General features: G+C 62.5%; 1 protein-coding gene and 1 non-coding gene across 12 annotated transcripts in view; one reads left to right on the plus strand and one right to left on the minus strand.

Annotated features, from left to right (window-relative positions):
- Rbfox3 (RNA binding fox-1 homolog 3) overlaps positions 1-24326 on the plus strand; it is a 377727-nt gene that overhangs the window by 346730 nt on the left and 6671 nt on the right. For 8 of the 11 annotated variants that reach the window (XM_048797595.1, XM_048797592.1, XM_048797600.1 and 5 more), the window contains 5 exons: positions 9576-9830; positions 16836-16973; positions 18597-18650; positions 19425-19517; positions 20838-20898. In XM_048797595.1, the coding sequence (XP_048653552.1) occupies positions 9609-9830; positions 16836-16973; positions 18597-18650; positions 19425-19517; positions 20838-20898 (568 nt within the window). In that variant the 5' untranslated portion in view covers positions 9576-9608. Of the gene's footprint in view, positions 1-4454; positions 4570-9575; positions 9831-16835; positions 16974-18596; positions 18651-19424; positions 19518-20837; positions 20899-24326 lie in introns of those variants that run through there. The other 3 variants (XM_048797584.1, XM_048797606.1, XM_048797605.1) reach the window with 2 other exon arrangements.
- LOC125615006 lies at positions 22499-22633 on the minus strand. The gene has a single exon (XR_007345573.1). It is a non-coding gene; the product is annotated as a small nucleolar RNA SNORA70 (small nucleolar RNA).

Here is a 24326-nt window from a genome sequence, read left to right on the forward strand (position 1 = left end):
TGGCGGTGTCCAGGCTGGGTGGTGGGTGATGTGAAAGTTGGTGGGAAACGCAGTGGCAGAGTGGCTGCGGCAAGCTGGGAAGACACTGAGGTCTCTGCTGCGGTCAGGGTCGGGTCCTGCTCTCTCACCCAGGGCTTGCAGCCACACGTGGGTGCAGAGGGAGGCACGGTCATCCTGAGTTCTCCCCAAGAGTCCACAGAGCACAGCATACAAAGTGCATGGACACCCTGTGCTCCTTTGGGCCACCTCGTCGTTCTGGCGTGGTGGCCGACCTGGGTCGTGGCTATCGGCCTTCACCCTGCAGGTGAGCAAACTGAACCAGGAGCCAAAAGGTTTGAAGCAGCCCCACCTCTGGGCACAGAGGCTAGAGCTGAGGGTGGTGACCCCACCCCACGCCAAGCCTGGGCTGAGGGCAGGGCAGCTGACACTGTCCAGGGAGCAGTGCCCAAGCCAGGCTGGTCCCCTGGGGTGGCCGACAGGCTCCACACTCAGGCCTCACATTTGCCGGGGCCCCAGGCCCTCCTGGAAGGCTGGGCAGCTGTGGAGCAGAGGAAGAGAGGAGCTGGGAGAGGCAGGGCTCTGCACAGGGGGGTGGCCTCGACCCAGGACCCAGCTCGCACCTGCTCCTCGTTGCCAGCAGCTAGTGCAGAGCGTGGGGCTCGAGGCAGGTGGACTTGCTGAGTGGCCCTGGGCTTCAGACCTGCTCACTTATGTTGGGCCCTGCTGAAGTCAGCCCTGAAGGGCCTGTAGGTCCGAGGGGTACGAGAAGACTCTCATCCCGCCCAGGCCTTCTGGGATGTCCGGACAGCCTGGGTGCCAGGCCCTCACGGGAAGGTGGGAGGGAGAGAGGAGAGAGGCCCGAGGGCCGGTGGCTGCGGAACACGGAGACCTAATGGTCCCTGAATGAAGTAATATGCGGTGTGACGGGTCATCCGACAGCCCCTAATTAATAGGAGATATTAGACTGGCTGTCGGGACAGGACGGATTAGAGGGGGCGGGAGGAGCCAGTCACTCAGGTGGATTCCTGCCCCAGCCGTGCAGCCCCATGAGCCCGCTTCGTGGGCAGCACTGCCCAGCTCCCCTCTCCTGGCCCCCAGCCCTACTCTCCCACCTCTGACGCAGCACTGCCCCGGCCTCCCACAGAGGCCCAGTCTTGCTACGGCCCCCATGTCCAGGTCCCCGTACCTCCTCTGGTGGGGCTGAGGAAGGTGCGCTGGGCCCCTGAAGCAGGTCCTCCCCACCCCTGGGCACGGGTGTCCTGGGTACCGGCCCCGATGCTGCGTCTCTCCCTGGCTGCAGCCGCGTTGACTTCAGGCCAGCAGCTTGAAATTGGCGAGGCTGGAAGTGTTGACACCAAGGAAATGGCCGTGCTGCAGAGCGGGCTCTCCCCTAGACCTCCCCGGTGGAGGCCAGGGAGAGACTGGTCAGCCCACACAGAGGCGGGGGGCATCCTGTGCTCACTGGGAAGTGCCCCGCACAGGTGAGGACCTGACCAGGGACTTGGGGAACCCCGTCAGTCAGGTGCTGGGCCTGAGGTACCACTGCTGCAGACCCTCCCTCCGGCCTGGGGAGGAGGGCACGCCCTGTGAACCCTCGCTGGACAACAGCCCACTCCTGTGGGGCAGCATCAGGAGGGCCAGAGTTGTCAGGCCTGGCTTCACTCTGGTCGGCCGCGTCCTGGCTGTGTGTCCTTGGGCAGGTTACTTTCCCGCTCAGTTTCTTTCCTGGTGTGGAGATGACAGTTCAGTGGGTTGTTTGATGATTAACAGAAACAAAGTGTTTTTATTGCTTGAGCCAGTGGGGAGCACTTGGAAGCCCTCGGCCAACGGTGTCACCACAGTCATCACCGTCACCAGCATCACTTAGCATGTCTGGAGCACCTGAAATGTGCCTGAGCCAGGTCAGTCTGTGATGGTTGGTGGTAGAGGCTCAAGCCTTGTGCTCAGGGTCTCCTCGTCCAGAGTTCTGGAATGTTCCGCTGGGGTCCCTGCACCTGGGCAGCAGCCTTGCTGCGCTGAGCCATTTGAGCAGCACCCCCTACTTAGACAGGGCCACTGCCGAGTCTCTGGCCTCAAAGCGCTGACCTGCAGGAGTAGTGCTTCCAGATGCCCCTGAAGAAGTCTTGGAAAGGAGGCACATTTTGTCCTGCAGTGGCCATTTGTCCTGGAGCAGGGACTTTCCACAGCTCACCCTCTGGAGCTGCTGGCTTCGAGGGACACAGAGGGGCCTCCAATGCAGAGGGGGTGTGGCCCTGCCTTCTGAGCCTCAGCAACTTGGCTTTCTAGGGGTGCCCGGGCTGGCTGGGCGCTCTGTTCGCCCTCCCTGGCCCTTCTGAACCCTGAAGTTGGGGTTCAGGAGCCCATGAGCCGTGAACATGGCCCGCTCCTGGGCTCAGGAAGCAACTGAGTCAGGGCAGCAGGCTGGAGAGGGAGAGCGAGCTGTGGCCAAACCGGGCCCTACCTCCCCTCCCGCTGGCTGCTCTAGCCTAGGGTGGCCCCAGCTGGACCCTGGGTCCACAGAGCACTGGGGAGCCCGCCTCTAGCTCCTCAGCAGGTCCTTCACACTCTCCTGTGGTGGTTTAGTCTGTGACCATGCACCTGGGAAATCAGCCCCCCTCCTGCGGGCCGGGCCTCTCTGAGTCATGGAGCTGCGCTTGATGCTAAGGCCAGAGCATCCTCTGCCAGTGGGCCACCAGGAAGGCCCAATGTTACCCAGACCCCGGCATGACAGGCTCATCGGCTGGCCCTGGACACCCGTGGGATCCTGCGGTAGTTAATGCTGGTGGGGCCTCTGCCAAGGTGACCACTCCCCAAGGACAGGCACTTGGCACCAAGCGGGCACATGGCACCTATTTGGTGGGCAAGCCCATGCACACCACTGCTCGCTCTCCAGCCACCGCAGACACAGAGGACACAGGCCCTGCAGCACTCCCTGGCAGAGTGGCCGAGAGCCGCTCCAGCTGCCCCTTCCTCTCCACGAAGTCCACAGAAGGTGCTCTAAGCCCTTCCAGCTCGCGCCTGCTGGAACGGGTGGCCACAGCTCTCTTTGAGAAGGGCCACCTCCACCCTCCACCCTCTGTGGATACTCAGACGGCCCCTGCTCACCCTGGTGGGTGCCAGTGATCCTGGTGGGGTGTCTCCCCCAGGGGTGGCAGACTCTTCTGATGGGGGACAACGACCGACCACCAGTGGATATCAGGCCTCTTCCCAAATGCCGTTTCCTAGCCTGATCTCCACTCCCAGCACCTCGCTCTCCTGGGATGGGGACGTCACCTCCAGGAAAACACAACCCAGTGTGTTCCCTGAGACCGTCTGCTGCTCCCCCTGTGCCCCCACCTGCTCCCCTCCATCACCACCTGGACATGGATTCTCCTCTCCTTGATCCTGTTCACACACTGCCCCTGGGCAGCCCTCTTGCTCCCTGGAATCACCTCCATCTGCTCTCCAACAGGCCACCTGGGCAGCCTGGCCCAGAGCCATCCTCTCTGCAGGTGGGCATCAGGAAGACTCAGCCCTGGGGAAGGGACTGTGCCAGAGTGCAGGCACACGCCGCCACTGTCTAGTGACGGTGGTGCCAATTCTGAAGGCCTACCCAGGCTCAGACCCACCGAGCCACTCACCTGAGTCTTCCCCTGTCAGTGGGGGCGGGGCGGGCATAGCCTACACTTCCTGGACTGGGAGAGCCAGGACGGTGAAGCCTTGTGGATTCTTTGTATCCTTGGAGAGTCAGCCTGCCCAGGACCTGCCCATGGACCACACGTAGAGCTGGGTATCTGGTGGAAATTTCCAGAAGCCAGGTTTCATCTCCACAAGTGGCACAGCTTTCTGGCAGAGCTCTTCTGAGACCAACCAAAGGAGCCTCCTCCTTGGTAATGACAGAGGGTACCTGTCAGGGACGGCATGGCAGGCTGGGTTGTCCCCTGCACTCGCCTCTATTCTAGGACTTGGGAACTGAAGGAGGTTTTGGTTTGCTCAAACTTCAGCCAGTTGTGGCTGCAGAGTCCCCAGCACCCAGAGAGACAGGCCCAGCCCCACACATGCAACCCCCAGGTGGGGGGCAGGGGAAGGACCATCCTGTCTCCAGGTTGGGGAGATCAGAGCACTGAGGTCACCTTAGTCATGGGGTCCTGGGGACTGAGCCCAGACTTCCAGGCTACCTTCAGTTATCTCCCAGGACAGCCAGCCTCCCCCAGACACTGGCCTCTGCAGAGGGTCAGGGAGGACCACCAGATGGACCAGGGAGGCTTAGAGCAGGCACCTCCCGTTCTGCAGGGATTGCTGCCTGCTACAGGGCTCTGGCCCGACTCTGCCTGAGGCTTCGGAAGTTGACCCGCAGCCATCCTATCCAGGTCCCCGCCACAGGCAGGTGTGACTGACAGCCTGAGGATCCAGGCCAAGCCCCTCCTCCATCTGTCATCCCTCCACATCCGTGTACCAACCACACCCACGTGGCAAGAGGGCAGGATGGAGGCAGGAAGACTTTGGAGCACCTCGGACTTTGGACTGGGGCTGGGGAGCTTTCCTGCCCACTGACCCAGTAGGCCCTGGTCTCGGTGTCCACCTCCAAAGGTCAGGGGGAGATAGATGGTTGGGGGTGGCTGTGGGGGTGAGGTCCACTCCTGGGCAGGCTCAGATGCGGGTGGGTGGACTGCCTCTCGGGACAGACAGGCTGGTGTACACGCCAGGTGGTCACGGGGCTCCCACCCCCTGCTCTTTTCTCACTCCTGCCTCGAAGCCAGCTCTGCCCAGAGGTGGGGAGAAATGGCCCAGTGCCCGGCTTCCCACTGCAGCCTGGCCTGCAGACCTCGGGCACACAGCGCCCTCTCTCCAGGGGTGAGGAGTCGGAGAGCAATTAGCTTAATTGGCCTGGAGGGCCTAGGAGTGGACGGCGCCAGGAAGGGACTGTGCAGAGGGAGGGAGGCCAGGCTGTGCAGGGAGGGCTCTAGCCGCTGCCAGGCTTCCAGAGCACTGTGTCCTGTCCAGCACCGCACACAGGCTGCAGGACACAGGCCGGACAAGGAGGCACCCGGCCAGCAGCGTGAGCAGAAGCCCTTCCCTCAGGCCTAGGTCTTGGGGATGATGGGCCCTGCCACCCAGCCTCTGCCTGCAGGTGGACAGCTCCCCGTCCCCATTCCACAGACTGGGTTGCTGAGGTCCAATAGGTGAAGGCCATGCCCAGGTTCACTCAGCAATGGCGATGGTAGGCCAGTGCTTGGGGTTCAGGGACCAAGGGCAGTTCCACCCCAAGTGCAGGAGCCAAGGCCAGGCCAACTAGGCCATCAGCTGCAGGGCCCTGCCTGTCTCAGAGCCTCACTGCCCATTTCTCAGGCCAGAGGAGCCCTTTCATCCAGCATGGGGACGTCAGGACCCAGCAGGCAGCAGGTGGCTTGTCTAGAATAATTTGAGGCAAGTTTGCTTCAAGACCATTTACAGAAGTGTCCAGAGGGCAGGCGGAGGGATCACCAGGGACAGCACAGGAGCCTGGAGCTGGTGGCAATGAAGATGTGCCCAGAACCCGTGATGGAGGGGGGGGGTCAGAGCAGGGCCTCATCAGAGGAGGCCAGGCCCCCCTTGGTCCAAGATGGAGCTAGCCTGAGACGGCCTCCCCAGTCAGGGAACCAGCACCCCAGATCATGCTTCCCTCCAGCCCCCGGAAGCCAGAGAGCGTGGAGTCCAGTCTCAGCCTCTCAGAACAGGGACAGGGTGACAGGTGGACAGAAGCCTGCTGGGCAGATGCCAGACGCGAGGCAGTCTCTTGGAGCACTGGGCCCAGCCTCAGGGCCGGCACAGCCGCCCTCCCTCACTGACTTCCTTGCCCCACACCTGAGCTGGTTCCAGATCTCTGTTCATGGCCCGGGTCCCCCTGCCAGGACGAACACCACCCTCCCGGGAGCTCGCTGCCTGCCAGCCACCATGCTGCCACCCAGGAGCAGCCCCACCCGACCAGAGCCTCCTCCTGGACACAGTCTGCCTCAGTCCCCTTCCTGCGCACTCAGGGCCTCTGTGAATGGTACCGGAACCACGCTCCGTTTTCAAATGTTGAGCTCGTTGCAAACCTCCTTGGTCAGTGCCCTCGTCTGCCCCAGCATTAGGCCTGGGTCAGCCCAGGGGACAGCTGGGGTGGGGTCTGAAGGACCAGGCAGCAGGTGCTAGCGAATGTGACCCTCTCCTGGGACTGATCCAGGCCCGAGTGCCACCTTCACTGACTGCTGTGGGGTCAACACTCCCGTGATCTGCTTCCGGCTGGGAAGGTGGGGTCACTAGCCTGGAGTGGCAGGAGAAGCTCCCAGGTGGCTCCAGGGAGCTGGAACGTGCCCTCGCTGACCCATCCCCTTCCTCCCCAGCCCCCTGGGGACACAGGCAGAGAGTGCATGCAGTAGGTCAGTCCTGTGGGCCTCAGAGCTCTGGGCTCACCTGCTCTGTGAGCCTGGCCAGGCACTCGAGCGCCTCAGTAGAACTGGTGACTGCGGGCTGGGCGGGGGCTCAGTGGCAGAGCTGCTGCACAGCATGAGTGAGGCACTGCATTCAATCCTCAGCACCACGCGAAAATTAACAAATAAAAAAGGAATTCTGTCCATCTACAATGACAAAAAAGTGGTGATCGTGATCCCTCCCACATGGGGAATGGGTGGACAAACATGAGACAAGGAGGCAGAGGGCAGCACAGGGCAGGCCAGCGCAGCGGGGTTCCGGAGAGACCTGCTCAGTCTGAATCCCCCACCCGAGGGTGTTGGCCAACCTCCCCAGCCACAGGGCAGGAGCAGGGGGGACTCGGCCCTGAGCCTCCTGTTCCTGCCTGCAGAGCAGAGCGACACCCACCCTGCCTTACTGGCGTGGTGTGGGGACTCAGTGAGATGGCGTGTAGAGCTCAGTCGGTGACCGTGTCCACAGGACTGTCCCTCTTTCTTTACGTGCAGCCATTCATCCACGGGGACGTGTTTGTCACGTTCCTGCTGCACAGCACACTGCCTGGTGCCTCTGTATTGGCAGGTCCCCGTGACTGTGCTCTTTAGCTCTGGGCTCAGCCCTGCAGGAACCACCACAGTAGGCTTGATTGGCAGCTATCACACAGTCCCAAATGCAACCCAGGGAGGGGCCCTGGGGGGGAGAGAGGGATGGGTGGGGCGCCCATCCTTCCTCTGGCCTTGGAGGAGGGGGGAGCGGGGAAGATGGTGTAAGTTAGTGAAGGTGCTAATCAAATATTCATCAGTGAATCGATCTCCCCAGTGTCTGCCAAGGCCCACTGACAGGCCCGCGCCCTCCCGGCCCTGCGCCCTGCACGCTCCCTGCTTCCTGTCCACCCTTTGGCCTTGCCCCCGCCCCCCGGGGCCATCCCAGGTGCTGGGTCCTCTCCCACTGCGCTGGACACTCCCTTGCTCCCACCTCCCTGTCCTAGGTCCCCACTTCCCAGGCTGGACGCCAGTGTGCCAGCCAGCAGTGGGTGGCGTGGCCTCCCGGCCGCTTTGTAGCAGTAGGCAGGACCCTCCAGGCGCAGGCGTTGAGTGAGTGTGTGCCTGTGCCCGGCTGTCCTTCCCTCAGAGGGCCGGTGCTGCCCCAGTTCCCAGTGTCTATGGAGGGAGGGAGAGACCAGGTGGCTTTGCTATGGAGAAAGAAGGGAAGAGGAGAGGATTTCTGGCTGAAGCCCTCGCTTGGTGTGTCCTAGGGTGACAGAGAGGGGACAGCTGCCACTGCAGAGCCCAGCAGAGGTGACAGTGGGCACTAAGGGGAGCAGGGCAGGGCCGACTGTCCACCCTGCCCCCTCCCAACTGGTGGCCAGGCAGACATGGGCGGGGCCAGCACTGGGGAGGGCCCAGCCTCCGGCCCTGGCCTTGCTCACCACGGCCCCAGTGGCAGCCAGGCTCCTTGGGGTGCTCGGTACTCTCACAGCTAATTTGGCATCAGGGCAGCTGTGGTGCGAGTTTCCCTTCCTGCTGATCAAGCTGAGTTCAGGTCTGACACACCCCAGATGCTGGAGAATCAGCGTTGGGGGACAAGTAGCCACCTAGCAAGAGATGTGATGGAGAACAAGGCCTGGCCACTCTCTGCGGGACACCCATCCTGAGGTGAAGACAGACGAGACATTAAAGCACGTAGGGTGGGCCTGGGGGGGACACGGGGCACATGAGGGGTCCCCCTTGGCAGGCGAAGGCCCTTGGCCTGCAACCCTGAGGCTGTGGCGGAGGGAGGTGGGTTGAGAGGACGGTGAAGAGCCAGGCCAAGGGACCCTGCAGACGTGCAGGGGAGCAAGGAGAAGACCCTTCCACGGGGAGCCCAGGCCTGGCACCCAGTGGTTGTGCACTGGCGTCAGCATAATGAGGGACGCCTGTGGTCGACGGCTGCAGGGGAGCGGCAGGTGCGAGGTGCGGGTGGCGGCCGCCCCGCTGCACAGCCCTCCTCCTCCAGCAAAGCCAGTGCAGCAGGGACTGGCGCTCGCGCCTGGTCCCTCGGGAGCTGGGCCATGTGCAGCCCTTCCCGTTGGGCTGTTCCTGTAGGAGATGGCACCTGTCCTTCCAGGAGACAGACCTCCCACCACGCACGCCCTGGGTCCGTGCCTCTCTGCTCAGGGCGTGTCTGCAGTGGGGAGGAAGCAAAGCAGAGGCCCCCTCTCCTGCCTCCACTGGCCCTCACTCTGAGGGCTTGAAGGCCCAAGCTCTTGTCTGGGGCAGGACTCCGCCAGGCTTCTTATAGGCCTCATTCAGTGGTCCTCACAAGCAGAAGCCTGGATGGGGCCAAGGATCTGCTCCGGGGGGGACTGCTGTGCCACGGGCCCTGCACGCCACTCTGAGGGCCTGTCCTCCCCCTCTGCCGGTGCTGGCTACTAGAAGCCCCCAGGAGGGGCTAGGGCTGGCATTCAGGGAGCGCACGTCCCCTCCCCGGGCAGCAGGCCTTTGCAAGGGCAGGGAGGGGTCCTCGGGACCTCCCTGAGGACCTGGAGATGGAGGCAGAAGCTTCTGGTTGGTGAGGCTCCCGCGTGATGGCCATCTCTGGGACTTGGGCTGCTCTGCCTCCAGGGATCCAGGCTGGACGGGAAGCTTTGCGGCTGGGAAAGCAGGGCTCAGCCCTGCAGGGAGGCCAGGCACGTGCGCCAGCCAGAGGACAGGAAGGGTCCTCGCGCTGCGGGGACATTGCACATCTTGACCAAATCAATGGTATCTTAGTGGTGTTGGTCTTACAGGGCATTGCTACTGGGGACACTGGGTCAAAAGCACGCGGCGTCACTCTTATTCTTACAACTGCATGTGAGTCTGTAGTCGTCTCAACCTAAAATGGTCTTTTTAAGTTAGGAGGGTTGTAAAGGGGGAAAAAAGCACCTGAAGTGCGTTCTGAGGACTCCAAGCTGCCCGTGCTCAGGGGTGTCTCGTTCTGCACCTGGACTCCCGGTGCCCCCCAGTCCAGCACCACCTCCTGCTCTCAGATGGGCCCCTGCTGGGGGACCAGGAAAATGCATCTGAAAGTACTAGGTGGCTACCACCAGGGCTTCTGGAAAATCTCTGCTCACCTGAAAGTCACCATCCCCATCCCCGAGGGCTCTGGGACAGGATAAGACTAAACAGGCCTTCTCTCTCCTTCTGCAGGGTAATCAGGACGCCACGGCTCCGCCTGAAGCGATGGCTCAGCCCTACCCCCCTGCCCAGTACCCTCCTCCGCCGCAGAATGGTATCCCCGCTGAGTACGCCCCACCCCCACCGCACCCCACGCAGGACTACTCGGGCCAGACCCCGGTGCCCCCAGAGCATGGCATGACCCTGTACACACCAGCACAGACCCACCCAGAGCAGCCGGGCACAGAGGCCAGCACACAGCCCATCACTGGGACCCAGACAGTGCCGGTAAGTGTCCTTCACCACCCTGGGGCCCAGCCCAGGAGTAGCAGGAGGGGTGCCCCCAGAAGAGGGTGGCTCAGGAGGGCCTGAGGCAAACGGGTGGGGGGTCTAGGAGGGGACGCTTGTCCAGGCCCTTGTCCGGGGGTCCTCATCCCAGCCAAGATACTCCCAGCCTGGACTTCACAATCATCAGCCGGCACCAGGAGACAGGTGGTGAGCATGGAGGGACAGTGGCCCCCCTGCCCACCTCCAGCTGTCTCTGGCCTCCACAAACCTCTCAGCTCACCTGGGAGGTGGGAAGCCTATCCTCGGCGACCAGAGACCTGTTAATGGAAAGCGAGGGAGATGGCGGGGGCCAGAGGCCTGGCCCGTGGGGTCTCAGGGGCACGCCAGCGTGGGTGAGGGGAGGCGGCGGGGCTGTCTGGCGCGCAGGCCCCTCCTATCATTTCTAATCACTTGTAATCTACCTGCTTGGCCGCCCGCCAATCAGATAGCTTCAATTATGTGGTTGTAATGCAGCTGGAGCAAAAGTGCTGATCCCTGCACTTCTCAGATTTCCTGATGGAGCAGGAGCTGGTGAGGAGCAGTCCCACCCCGTGGGCTCCCTGTCCAGGCAGCCCCTCCCGCAGGCCAGGCCCCCTAGGCCCCGCCGGCTCCATCCTTCACTGGCCTTCTGGACAGCATTCTGCTCAGGGCTGTGGGTTCACCCGACTGCCTCTGCTGGCTCCCTCCCAGCAGCTGGCCCTGTGAGCTGGTGGGGGCCGGGCCAGAGCAGNCCCGACTGCCTCCTGCTGGCTCCTCCCAGCACGCCTGGCCCTGTGAGCTGGTGGGGGCCGGGCCCAGAGCAGAGCGGCCCGGCCCTGGCGCCTCCGACGGCCCCCAGCTGCACTCCTCGGCCCTTCCCCCTCCTGGGCTGGCTCCCAGGATGCTGTGCACATCCAGTGTCACCCTCTCCTGCCCGCGAAGGCCTCCAGTGTCACCCCAGCTCTCTGTGGACAGAGCCCACGCAGCTGCCCCCTGGGCTGTCAGGCCTTTCTGTGCCTCCCTGGCAGACTCCCCAGAGTTCCTCCAGCTGTAAGCCACAGACACAGAAGGCCAGACCCCTGGGCTCCTAGAACTGGGAGCCAGACCATACCTCCTGGGACGCCCTGGCCCGATCCATCCCACCCACCAGAGAGAGGTGGCCCCCGAGCCAGAGAGATCCACCAAGAGCAAGTCGTGGCCAGGTGGCCCAGCTTTCTTCTGATGGACCCGCAGACAAGGCCTACCTGGCTGAATCGCCACTTCTCCTTATGAACAAATGGGAGCCTCTCGTGCTGAGCCTCAGCTTTGCCTGGAAGAAAGCCGGGGCTGAGACAGGAGGGGTTACAGGTGACACCAAGTGGGGACTGACGGAGCCCTGCAGCCTCGGGACAGCCTGGGGCCACCACAGACACCACCACCAGGACCTACGTAGAGGCCTCTGTCATTGCACATTCACCCAGACATTTGCTGAGCACCACTGTGTGCCAGTCTCTGAATCAACTCTGGGGTACAGAGAAAAAATGACCAGCCCTGTCCTCTGGCTACCACCAGACAAGGACAAAAACATCAGAAGGGGGCCTGGCTGCATGGGAGGACCCCAGAGCCAGCAACGATGGCCCACAAGGATCCTACTACATCCAGAGTAGTATTCCAGCCAAGAAAGGCCAGCCTCGCTGCTCAGGGGTTGGAGTGCTTCCTGAGGAACACACCTGGGCCAGAGAAGACAGGAGCCAGATGAGCGGGCAGCCTTGGCCTTCCTTCCCTGGGGCTGGGTCTCTTCGGGTCCTACAGAGGGGTCAGGGTGGAGATGCACGGGTCTTTCATGCTGGGATGCAGAGGAGCGAGTTATTCTGTGACCTGGGGCCAAATGCAGGCTGCAGGTGGGAGGGCCTGGACCACCCTAGGAAGGAGTTCTTGGAAACATCAGGGATACCCCACGAAGACAGGGAGCCTCTGGGGGCCTGAGCCCTTGACCTTGGAGCACTCATGCAGGAGAAGCCTGCCACCTTGGGAGGGAGCCTGAGAGGACGGCAGATGCCGTCTCTGCTGGCCCAGGGTTCGAGGAGCGGCTCCCTCCCAGGGAAGCTGCCTGGTGCTGGCAGCATCTGCCTGCATCCTGTCCTGGCAGATGTGGGGACACTCTTTCAGCTCATCTGAGCCTCCTCTTGGCTTCCCCAAGCCTGATTTTAGGGTGCAGGGCTACAGGGCTGGCCGCAGGGGCGGGTGCCAAACCTTGGCCTGAACCTCATTTCTCCCACCAGGTCCCACTTCCCTTGAGCTCCTGGGAGGGGGCCACCCTGTGCCCTGGTCTCTTCTTTCCCTCCACTCAGTGCTCCCCGGGGTCCCCTCTTAGGTGCCTGCTCTCAGTGCCAGGTCAGGACACTCAGCCCCTGGCCCTGCCACAAGCCCAGATGTCGCAAAGGCACCAGAGCCTCCCTGCCCTTCCCTGGAGGAATTTCCTCCTGCTGGTGAGAGCACCTTGCCTTGGGCTGTCCAGGGCCAGGAGGGAGGCACGTTCTGCAGGGCTTCCAGGTACCCATCAGTCAGCCACCCAGAGCCCCTGAAAAGGTGGCCTCTGGAAGTCCGGACCTGCCCAGACCCAGGGTGACGCAGGAGACCTGTTGTGGCCCGAGACCGATGGGCGTGTGGGTACAGGGGCTCTCTCGGTGTGCAGTTCCTCTCCTGCCGCTCCCCACGCCAGCACCCCAAGGGTACCATGGGCTGGGGCTCAGGGAAGGCTTTCCTAGGGTTTCTGGCCCCACCAGGGTTCCTCCTCCTCTTCTCTCAAGAGGCTTCCTGCTGGGAAGTGGGGGTCCATGTTCCAGCCAACTCAAGGCCCTCCGGACACCTCCACCACCCAGGAGAGAGGCACAAAGACCCCAGTCTAATCCCATGGAGGGGGCAGGGGCCAGGAACCCCATCAGATGACCAGTTGTGATTGCCAGCAGCCTTGGCTCCAAGGGTCCCCAGGGCAGAGCTTGTGCTGATTTCCAAAGTCTCAGTGGGCCCAACAGGTCCTTCCCTGTGACAGCTCCTCTTCTCTGCAAGGGGACCTCCGCCAGGGGACCTCCGCTCTGGCAGAGCCCCTCTTCTTCCTGTGGAGTAGGCCGTCTGTCTGGAAGTCCCACACCCGGAGCTGCTGCGCCTGGGTCCGCATCTCACACTGTTATCACCAGGACACGGCGGCACTCTGTGGACAGAGGGCAGCCCAGGGTGCAGAGGGGTGCTGCAGGGGGACCTGGGGACCTTACATTACTACTCTGCAGCACCCTAAGGGTCTAGATGGCAGGTGCCCCCAGGATCACTCATTCATTCACTCAAGGTCATGTGAGTGTGGCAGCGCAGGGAGACCTACAGGGGTTTCCCCATCTTTGTGCTTAAGGGCACCTCAGCATGTCAGAGAAACTGATGTGCAGATAGAACACGCCGGAAGAGTGCACCTGCACCAGAGGGCTGGGGCTGGCCGGGTGGAGGAAGGTGGAGGAAAGTGGACAATGGGCCTCTCCTCCAGGAGCTGCAGCCTCGGGTCCCTGCCTTCTCCGCTCCAGGGCAGGGGTGGACGTTGGCAGGAGGGTGGTTGAGAATGGCAGGAGGGAAGAGGAGTCGGCCCCACACCACCCCACGGTGGCTCAGCCACGAAGCCACTCTCCAGGCTGGAGCGGGCGGGGCGGGCGATGCAGCCACCACCACGATGCCACAAGTGCAGAGGCCAGCAGCGGCGCTGGGAAGAGGTGGTCGTTCAAAGGCCAAGCAGGAGCACCGGGGCTGCCAGAGGAGGGGCTGCCCAGCTCCCCGTGCTGAAGAAGGCGCTCCTGGCCGACGGCTGGAGGCCACGTGCAGAGGGCCCCTCCTCCTCAGCGACTGGGGCCCACCAGGGAGAGCCAGGCCGTCCACCGGAGCCGATGGCAGGGTGGTTGACAAGGGCCCAGGAGGTCCCTGGGGGAACAGGGTGACAGAGATGGGGCTGCAGAGAAAGCTCTCCAAGAGCCGGTTCATCCTGTGCCGTGTCAGCAGAGCTTGGCTCTGTCCCCATGTAGGGGCTGCGGGGTCCAGAAGGGGACAGAGAAGGCCACATAGCCTTCTTTCTCTGACTGCCTCTCTGTGCCGAGCTCAGTGAGGCCCAGGCCAACGGGGTGCAGGCTCCTCAGAGTGTGGGAGATGCACTGCACAGAGTCCAGACCCTGCCCAGCCGATGATAGGAGCTGACTCCTGGCCTCGAGCGGGTGGAGGCCGGAGAGGGAGGCTCCATAATTGCTGGGGCGAGACCCAGTGATGAGGCGACCCTGAAGCAAAGCCACCACACTCCCGGGGGGACACAGCTGTAGTCTCCGTTCTCCCTACGTTGGAGAACTGGAAGCACAGACTGCTTTAAAAACAAGTCGGGGAGCCTCAGAAAGCCGCGGGGAGGAGGCGGCTGAGCCGCTGTGATAAATGGTGGGCAGGCCTCCATCCCGCGCAGGGGCAGGGGCAGCGTGCAGTTACGCCCGGGCTTCTCAGCACCCCTTACAGTTTACAGTCCCTGGGCCCATCCATCTGCCTGTCCACAGCTTAGCTAAGGGCAGGGCAGGCAGGGGGCCTCTTCCTGAGCCCCGACACCTCACGGCTCACACCATGTGCATGCCCCTCACCCCTTTTCTCCTGACCTGTGCCCCTTTAGAGCCTTTGAGGTGGGGTGTGGTGGTCCGGTCACCCCAACTTCATCAGCACCAGTCCCAGGCCCCCTCCCCACTGGCCTTCTCTGGGGAGGGCTTCCTCCTGGTAGCACATGGCTGCGCTGACCAATGCCCTCTGGTGGTCCAAAGCCAGCACTGCATGTCGCTATCCAGGCTGGATTCCCACATCCAGGACTCGGGTACCAAGAGCTGCTGTGGAAGACACGGGTGCATGGAATGCACGGGGAGGGGCGCACTCCATGACAGGCCCCTGTACAACACCTGCCGTGGCCACTCAGTGAGCTCAGACCTATGCAAGGCCCTGGCATGCTTGGGCAGTGCTGCTTCCTGGGCAAGGCCTGCGTCGGCCGGGCAGCAGCACCGGAAGCTGGGTGTGGGCCTTCCAGGCCTTCAGGAGGAGCCCCGTGTGCCCTCAGAGCCCAAGCCTGCTGCCCTGCATTGCCCCACAGAAGTGGGGCTGTCACGCAGGCCGGGCTGGCAGTCTCCAGAGGCTTGTCCGCCCCCTCCCCCACCAACTCTTCCTGCCACGAAGCCGTCCATCCCACGTGCAGCCCCCGTGGATGAGCTCCTGGGTTGACCTTTGGCCCAGCTTGCGAAAGCCCAAGGCCCTGCCCACTCCAAGAACCTGGCCACTCAGCCCCTCAGGGGCAGCAGTCCAGGTGACATGAGACCAGGGTATAAGCTGATGGCCCTGGGGGTGGGGGCGCCTGGCTGCAGCCGCCCTGACCTGTGTGTGTGCCGTGTGCTCATCTGCCCGCGCAGGAAGGCATTGTGTACAGGGGACAATGTGCTCCATACCCTGCAGGCTCCTGGTCACCTAAGGCCTCCAGCTGCCCTGAAGCCTGGTCAGAGGCCTCCTGTTGAGCTCAGGAGTAGGAGCGAGTGGCCCAACCTTCCAGAAAGGGGACAGAGAAAGCCAGGTAGCCACTCGAGTCCATTGCCCCTTAGCTGCCGTGTGGCCTGAGGGGGGCCACCTCCTGGGCTCCATTTCCCTGACTGTGGTGTAAGGCCTCAGCCCCACTCACTGTCCACTCCAGGCGACAGCCCTCCTGAAATGGCCTAAGCAAACCAGGCGCTTCCTGGGGACCCTGGGGACCTGCTCTGGGTGTCTCTGGCCAGCTTCCCCTGCACTGCCAGGCTGGCTGCCTCTGCTCCTAGGGCCACCCGGGAGACCATGGCCACCAGCTCCTCCACTTGTCCCAACTGCAGCACAGACCTCCTGGCACCCTCTGTCTGTGCCCACAGAGGCCCAGGGTGGCTGGAGCCAGACACCCCCACCCAGTGCCATCAGCTGGTACCTGTCCCAGAAGCAAGTCAGAGATCCAAGTGCAAGCCATGTGTCTGGAGGGGGTCCCTCAAAATCGCAATGACCAGCAGGGAGTTGAGGCAGGAAGGGAACGCCCCCATGGCTGGGTGCCCACGCCCGACGTTGGCCACCACTGTGGACACTCCGCTGCAGTGCTGCCCACCACCTGAGCAGAGCAAGGTGCAAGTCTGGCTGGCTCTCTGTGGCCTGGGGTGTGAGCGTGACTGGCAGGTGAGGCCTCAGGCCTGGTGTCCAGGACCGGAGCTCACTATCTGCCCTTGCTGTTGTGGATGCATCCGCACTGAGCCAGGTTGGAGGCCAGCCTTGTGGTGAGCTCGTGGCCTGACCACCAGATGCAGGCAAGGCTTCTTTCATGCTGCCTCAGGACGCCTGGGCTTCTAACTGGGAACTGTGAGGGGAGGGCTGGCGCATGGGCAGCTTGTTTTCTGAAACTCAGTCCCTTCGGAGCCCCTGTGCTGGCCAGCATTTGGACCTACATGAGGACCAGCTGTATGGGACAGACTTTGCTGTCAGGCTTTCAGATGGGTTCCTAGAGGGCCCCCGGGGTCCTGAGTGGCAGTAGCAGGGCTAGAATAAGAGGGAACCTCTGCAGGAGCTCGCCATGAGAGGCCTTTACAGATACATGTGCCCAGAGGCCTGGTTCTGAAGTCTATCTGGCCGAGACAACACCAGGGTCTCTACACCCCCCAAAACATCCTTGAGAGCAACAGTGCTCACTGGGACTGAGTGGCCCTTGAGGTTTCCCCTCTGTGGTCAGGCCTGAGCAGACGAGCTCACAGCAGGCGGCCGAGGAGGCCTGGTGCTGGGAAGGCAGGAGGGAGCTGGCCTCGCCTGTGCATCTGGGCAAAGTCTCAGAGGTGGGTCCTCGACGTGGAGACGCCGAAGTGTGGGAACTCGGCCCAGATCCTCGGTCTGGGCCCAGGCCCGGGACCGCCTGCTGCAGACGGGGTGAGCAGGCCCCTCCACAGCCAGGTCCTCTCCCCGCAGCAGGCAGATGAGGCGGCACAGACGGACAGCCAGCCACTCCACCCCTCCGACCCCACAGAGAAGCAGCAGCCCAAGCGGCTACACGTCTCCAACATCCCCTTCCGGTTCAGGGACCCCGACCTGCGGCAAATGTTCGGGGTGAGTGTGCCAGGGCCCATCTATCCTGCCAGCCTGCACTCAGCCCGGGTGCCGAAGCAGCTTCCCGGTGCGGGTGGAGAGGTTCCAAGAGTCCTTCCTGCGTAGGTCCAGCTGGCTGGAGCTGTGGGGCAGGGCAGGAAGAGGGTCTTTTGTGACTACCCCTGTCCCCCACCGTCCCCATTCCCCACCAGAAGTCTGCCTTCCACCCATACCACCTGTCTTCAGGAACTTGTGGAGTCCCCTGGTCGTGGCAGCGGGTTTGGTCATTCTCTGCCATCTAACTGCTGTCCCCTAGCACCTGGCACCTGCAGGCCAGCCCGGCCTCTGGCCTCACACAGAGCAGCAGCCCCAAGCAAGACCTCCCCTGGGTGCCTGGGGACAGGGTGCTCCCTCTCTCTGAGCCTGTCAGGTAAACCGGAGGTGCCTCCTAGCAGCCCAGAGATGGTCAAATCCCAGTCCCCAGCCCAAGGTGATCATGGAAGTCCACTCCTCCCTCCTTGACTTGGAGCCCAGACTTGCTGAGGGCTAAAATGATTCAGAATTGGGGGTGATGAGCACCCTGCATCCTCCTGACCTTGGGGCCTAGGGCTCTTCTCCGAGCCTGTGCCTGGGTAGAGCCACTGACAGTTCTGAGCTCTCCCCAGCCCAGGCCCTTGGCCGGCGTCTGCTTGCTGGGTCCCTTTAGTGCAGAGACAATGTCCTGCACTTTTCAGAACCTGAGAAATTGGGGGCTTGCTGCGCTGGCTCGCTGGGCCTCCAAGGCTCTTGTCCGGCCCCTGGGGCTGCTCAAGGGGAAGGGGACCGCGTCAGTTGCCGGCATGGGCTACAGGTTGAGCCCCCGAGGACCTGGTGGGGTTATTCAGGGACCTGGCTCACAGGCCCATGGCCTCACATACCAGTGAGAGACAGGCGCTCACAGGGACTTTAGCTGGTGATGGTGCAGGAAGGGGTAGCCAGAGTGTCCTGGCCTACTGCAGTGTGTCCTACCCAGGGGCCTGGGCTCTGGTCCCTGCTGCTCTGCACCTGACATAGCCCGGCCCACCCAGCGCAGGCAGCGCAGGGTCCTGCAAGGCCCCAGTGTAAGGCCCTGGACCCCCTCCCTGGTCCCTCTGCCCTCCTCTCCCCTCATCTTCCCCTCCTCAGCCTCCTCCTCCTCCCACCACCCCTCCTCTCCTCCTCCCCATCTCAGGGAAGCCTGAGGGTCCCTTTCCCAACCAAGGGTCCTGACGCTGTCACCTCACCCCCATTCCTAGCCCCAGCTCATGCCACCCCCCTCCCCATCCCACCTGGTGGAGAGGGGCCCCAGTGACCTTCACCCTTTATGACAAGTGAGGAATGGCAGTGATGCCTTGGGCGTCCCTCCCCACATGGCCATGTCCCAGAGGACCCTGGTGATACAGCACCCCCCATCCCCAGTCCAACCGGCAGTGGGGCCAGTATCCTGCACTGCCCCTCAAGAGGAAGACCCAGGCCTCCGGGAGAGGGTGTGGGCGTCCCTGCCAGCCCTACTGTGGAGGGGGAGGGGCCCTGAGCCTGGGGGGCGTCTCTGGAGAGGAGTGGACGGGTCCTGTCCTAACCCTCTCTCCTGTGTCCCTGCCCTCCCCTCTGCTTCTATCTCTGCAGCAATTCGGGAAAATTCTAGACGTGGAGATCATTTTTAACGAGCGGGGCTCCAAGGTGGGTGCCACGCAGAGGCCGCCACCATTACCGCGCCAGCTGTAGGTCCTGCCAGGCTAACTGTGAAATGTGCGTTTCCTTCTGGAGAGCTTCGCGCCCGAGGACCCCGGGCGACAGGGTGCTTGTCTCCCCGCGCTCCCGCCCGCCCCCAGCTGTCTGTGTTGTTGCTGCTGTTTCTCTCTGAGCTGCCAGGACCCTTGCCTGTACCCCAGCGCCCCACCCTGGGCCTGGGTCCCCCCACCCCCCACTCACCCCCAGGGCCGCAGGCCTGCCCTTGGAGATGGCCTGGAGGCTGGGGGAAGGGGCTGCAGGGTGGGCCGGCTGGGAGGGTGCCCGGCAAAGACAAGCCCTGTCGCCCCTCCAGGAAGGCGAGACCCCCACCCCAGGCTCCTAGGGCAGGGGTGGGTGGGGCTGCTTCCCCGTGTGTCCTGAAGCCCAGCCCTGGCCCCCGCCTGAGGAGGGGTTGGGGTGCAGGCCTGGCGCCTGGCCAGGTCAGCATCTCTTGTAGCTCTGGCCTCTCCCCTTAGAGGGGCAGGCGATCAGCTCCAGTCGGGCTCAGGCCGGGCAGCAGCTGCCCCCGCTCAGGGCCCACACGCCCCGTGCATCCTGCGGTGGCAGCAGGACAGACCTCTGGGCTGCCCGAGGCTCTCCGACTCTCCTGACTCGGCCCTCTCTCCCCCTCCCTCTCGCCCTCTCCCGTGCCCCCTCCCCACTCCTCTCTTCCCCCTTTTCTCATCCTGTCTTCTCTCCGTGTCTGTCCTCCTCTGCTCACAGGGTTTTGGGTTTGTAACTTTTGAAACTAGCTCAGATGCTGACCGAGCCCGGGAGAAGCTGAATGGGACGATCGTAGAGGGACGAAAAATTGAGGTGCTCAGATAAGTGTGCTGCGCCAGGGAGGTCGCTCTGGGGCCCCGCCAGCCCGCTGCTGGCCGCCCAGCAGAACCCCGCCAGGGTCCTCTGCGGCAGGAGCAAGGGCCACACTGAGGCCAGAGCCCCATGGCTGGCCTCTGGTTGAGCCCACTGCCTGGGCTTCAGGCTCCCCAAGGTCCCTCCCCTCCCCATCCTTCCACTTCCCAGGAGAGCCCTGTCCCCAGCCAGACTCCAGGAAGCCCCAGAAACTGTGTTTGAGGCTTAGCAACTTGAAGCAGAGTGGCTGCCTGTCTGTCCCCATTGGCAGGCGGCTGACTCCACCAGGAGCTGACTCCAGGCCCTTCTCAGCAGGGAGCAGAGCTGCCCCTGCCCACCCCCCACACAGGCCCTGTACTGTGCCCCTGGGTCCCTCGGCCTTCACTCCCAGCTCCTGCTGGATACAGGCAGAGGCAGCAGCAAGTGACCCGAAGGGCAGCCAAGGGCCTCCCAACCCCACTCCCCCTGCCTCAGTGGCTCTGGTGGTCCCCAGCTGGGTTCCAGACAGGCAGGGCCTCCAGGAGAGGCTGGAGGCCGGAGGCAGCTAAGGAGGAGCCCGCGGGCAAGAGGAGGGAGGTTTCAGAAGCCAAAGGTGTTCAGTGGGCACTGAACCAGCAGTGCCCAGTGGGCTCCAGGGGACACAGCCCAGGCCCTGTCGGCTCACACCAAGGATGTGGGAGCAGGCCGTGTGGCCCGAATCCTTCCATGGGCACCGCCTGCCCTTTTCCCTACTCCCTTCCACACAGGCTCCTGTCCACTGTGTCCCCCTGAGCAGTCTGACAGGCCCCTGGGTGCCCTCCTGTCCAGAGCTCCCACCTGCCTTGCCCACCCCGTGCACACAGACCCCAGCAGAAAACTGGGTGCCCAGACCAGTTGAGGACCCTGACCTGAGGGGGAGGGGTGATCCTTCTGGGGGCAGGGAGTGGCCATTGTACCTAGGAGGGCCTCAGCAGCTTCCAGGGAGAAAAGGTCTTGGAGGCCACGGGCGGCTGCTCCGGGGGCACTTGGGGAGCTGGCAGCGAGCTTCTCCTACAGTCCTGGGCTGCCAGAGAGGCCGGGCGCCTTACTGGAACAGCCCACGAAGGGCAGGAGGTGCAGGTCTGGACCAGGGGCCTTGGGCCAGGCCAGGTGGCAGCCTGGGCGCCCTGGGGCCTCCCTCCAGCTCCCAGCCCCCTCCCCGGAAACCATGGGGAGGCAGGAGCAGCATGGGCAGGACTGGGGTAGACAGTGGGCCTGCGCGGAGGCTGACGCTCCCTCCCCTCCTCTCTCCCTCTCTGGCAGGTCAATAATGCCACAGCCCGAGTCATGACTAACAAGAAGACCGGGAATCCCTACACCAATGGTAAGGGGCACAGGGCCCCGGCAGGCTGCAGGGGCCAGGCAGAGGCCCTAGGACTCTTGGCCCCAGGGAGCCAAGACTGCTGCAGGCCAGCCCTCCTAGGTGCTGTCCTCCACTGCTGGTGACCCAGCTCTCCTGCTTCTGTCCAGCTAGAAGTGGTGGTCAACTGAGGCAAGAGTTCTGGGGTGACCACCTCCACCCGTGCATCAGAACGGAGCCCCTGGTACCCCAGAGGCCATGTGAATAGTCTTTGGGCACCGTGGAATCGCCATGGCCTCCTGGGTGCTGGCATAAGTTCACCCAGGGGCTCACATTGGAAGGGTTCTTGGTCAGACCTGCTGCCCTGACATAGTATGCACACGCTCAGGAAGAACTCGAGGCATGCTGGATGATCCTGGACAAGCTTCTAGACCTCTCTGAGCTGCAGTCTCCTCATCTGCAAAGCAGGAATAGTGATATCCATTGCCCAGGGCTGTTAAAGGGCAAATAATGCTCTAAGTGCAGCCTAGGGTCCAGAGGCAGAAGTGCTCGGGATCAAGTGCGACGCTGTGGAAGGAGCTGTGCCCCTTGGGCTTTAGAAGTGTTGACAATGCTGTGAGCACCAGGTTGACCCCGCGGTCCCCGAGTTAACTGCCTGGTCACATGTGTGCACCTGACTGCAGCAGGGTGCAGGGTTTTCCTTTAAGCACCTTTCCTTTGAACATCAGCCGATGTTAAGAGCTGGCCATGGAAACCCTTGGAGGGATGTCTGGTGGCCACTGCACGCCTTAGTTCCACAAGGCCAGGGGACTGCTTCGAACACTGCAGCCACACGCCAAGGCCTTTTCTAGATCCTGCTGCCCATAGTCAGGACAGGTCTCTCTGCAAGCCACCTACCCCTGCATAGGGACAGGGTGCACCACATCACATCCAGCCACTCCTGTCCCCATGTGATCTGCCCCACATGGAGTCAGGTGACCAACCAGCACAGAAGCCTGCCCCGGGGCATGGGCCAATCTGATGCATGTGTCAGGTCCTAGAGGAGGAGAGGGGCTCTGGCCAGGCCCAATTAGAGTTGAATATTGTGTCCTTCCTCCCAGATTTTTTGAAGACTCAAATTTCAAGTTCTTTCTAAAAACTAGCAGTACCCCAGCTTTGCAAGTGTCCCCAGTACATTATGGCTGAGACTTCTGTGATCTGGTGCTAGGCAGGAGAAGTAAAAGTGTTGACACAGGAAGTAGGATTTACTCGTGGGCATGATGAGTGGGCAGCATAGTAGAAGCCCTCATGAGTGCAAGGACCCACATTTGTTTAGGGGCCCATGACTAGGGGTGCATCTGACCCCACAACCACCTGGGACAAGTTGCTTCTCAGTCACTACATTTCCAAATTCATCCACTTTAAACCTGGTAAAGCCCCACTTCATTGCAATGTGGCGATCAAAGAACTTGAGAGGATTTGAACTTGGCCCTGCATAGGGTGTCAATCACATGCTCCTTGTTCTGCAGCTGGTGCAGGTGGACATGGCAATGGGCCAATGTCAGTGCTAGACACTTGCACCCCAAATAACTGACTGAAGCTCAAACTGGGAGCACAGGGCAGAGTCAAGGGCATGCAGTGCAAATTCTGCCTCCAAGGTCCCTTAGGCCAGCCATCCAAGCAACAGCTGCATATATTACCAAGGAGGCTGCTGTTTGCAGCCATTGCAAACACTGGGCCCCCACAAGGAAAGGAGCCCCATTGACTTAATTGGCTGCAGAGAACAGTAGACATGTTCACAGGGTTAGGCTGATCAGCAGGGTGCCGTGACACTACTGGAACACTGCCCACCCTTCACTCAAGAGCCTGCCACTGCTCTCTGGGCAGCACCCGAATGCTGACAGTGAGGAATGTCGAGTGGAATTCATCCCCAGGCAGCTGTGCAGTTCCTAAGGGTCTGTCACCAGTGCTGGCCAGATGTTGGGAAATGGAGAGTGGCAGAACCTTTGTGTACCTGGCTGCAAGAGCAGTCTCACTGAAATGCCTTCACAGAGCTGGGCAAGAATCACAGGGCTGCAGGGGGGTGCCTAGACCCCAGCAGGCTGGCCCAGAGTGGTCTGAGCATGCTCACCACTCTGAGCACGCTGAACTTCAGGAGAGGGCAGAAGTTCCCTCCGCAGATGACAAACACACCAGCTTTGACCAGGTGTTCCTATTTACAACTGAAACAGGGGCCACCCCGTGGGCCTCAAGATGCCTCTGTGAGCTGTGGGGCTCCAGGCTAAAGTGGGGCCAGCAGAGAGAGGTGGAGGTACCTGGACAGCCAGAACTGACAGGGGCATCCAGGAAGCCAGAGTCAAGGTCCCAGGGCCCCTGAAGCAGACATTCGCCTCAGAGTCTCCCTCATCTAGGGTGGCGCCGAGGGAAGGTGCACCTGGGATAGCCTCAGGGCTCACTCCATCATGGAAAAGCCCACTCTCCTTTTCTAAACTTTGATTTCTGGAAGACTCCAGAGTCCCAGCCCTGACATCCAGTCTAGGTGGAGAGATGGTGGACTGGGCATGGCAGGCAGCTCAGTCTCCTGGAGGGGCTGGAGAGGGGTCCCCAGATGGCTCTCATCTACCTGCCCTGTGATGAGGCTGTTAGAATCTGGGTGAGGGGCTGTCACATGCAGTCCATGTGGAGAAGAGCCACCCTCTCCAGGATGTATCTCACCAGCTGGCTGGTAGGTTTAGGTCCCTCCTGTCCCTCCTCACAGTGCTGAGGTTGGGCCTGGCCCTATCCTGTGCCTGGCTGGTGCTGCTCAGAGCCAACCGATCTCCGCTCCCAGAGGCTCCAGGTGGAGTCAGACCTTTGTGCCTTGGTCCTCTGTGAGAGGACGGCCCCACCTGGGAAGGGGAGGACTGGCATGCAGATTCCAGCTGGGGATCCTGGGAGAGGCCTCACACCTCCTTCATGGCCAGTCTTCCTGCACCTCCCTCAGCCTCCATATCTTCTACAAAGTGGGAAGGGTGTGCCATCCACCTCGTGGGTGGTAAGGACCCCATGGGCACCAGACCTGGCAGGAACTGCAGACGTCATCACCCTTGGTCCGGAGCCAGTGGCCCTTCCTCTCCCTCCTTCAGGGGTCCTGCTGTGGACAGGAGGATAAGAGGGCAGAGCCCAAGACTTGGCACTGGGAAAGGGAGCTCCGGAGCAGAAGGGAGATTTGGGGACAGGAGGTGGGGAAAGAGCCCCAAGACAGAATCCCTTCTTGCAGCCGAGGCTGCGTTCCACTCTCCCTTGAACCGGAAACTGCTGGGGCTGGTGTCCGGGGCGCCGGTGTGACATGTGGGAAAAACGTCCGGAGGGAAGTGGGTGCAGGGTCGGCAGAGCCGCACTGCGGGGTGTTGGGGCAGAGCGAGGGACCCGGCCAGCCCTGGGACGTCCCCGCGACTCTGTCCTAAGGTGAGGCGGGACGGGCTTGGGAAGAC

The sequence above is a fragment of the Marmota marmota genome, unplaced genomic scaffold (genome assembly GCF_001458135.2).
Source record: "Marmota marmota marmota unplaced genomic scaffold, marMar, whole genome shotgun sequence".
Taxonomy (NCBI): domain Eukaryota; kingdom Metazoa; phylum Chordata; class Mammalia; order Rodentia; family Sciuridae; genus Marmota; species Marmota marmota.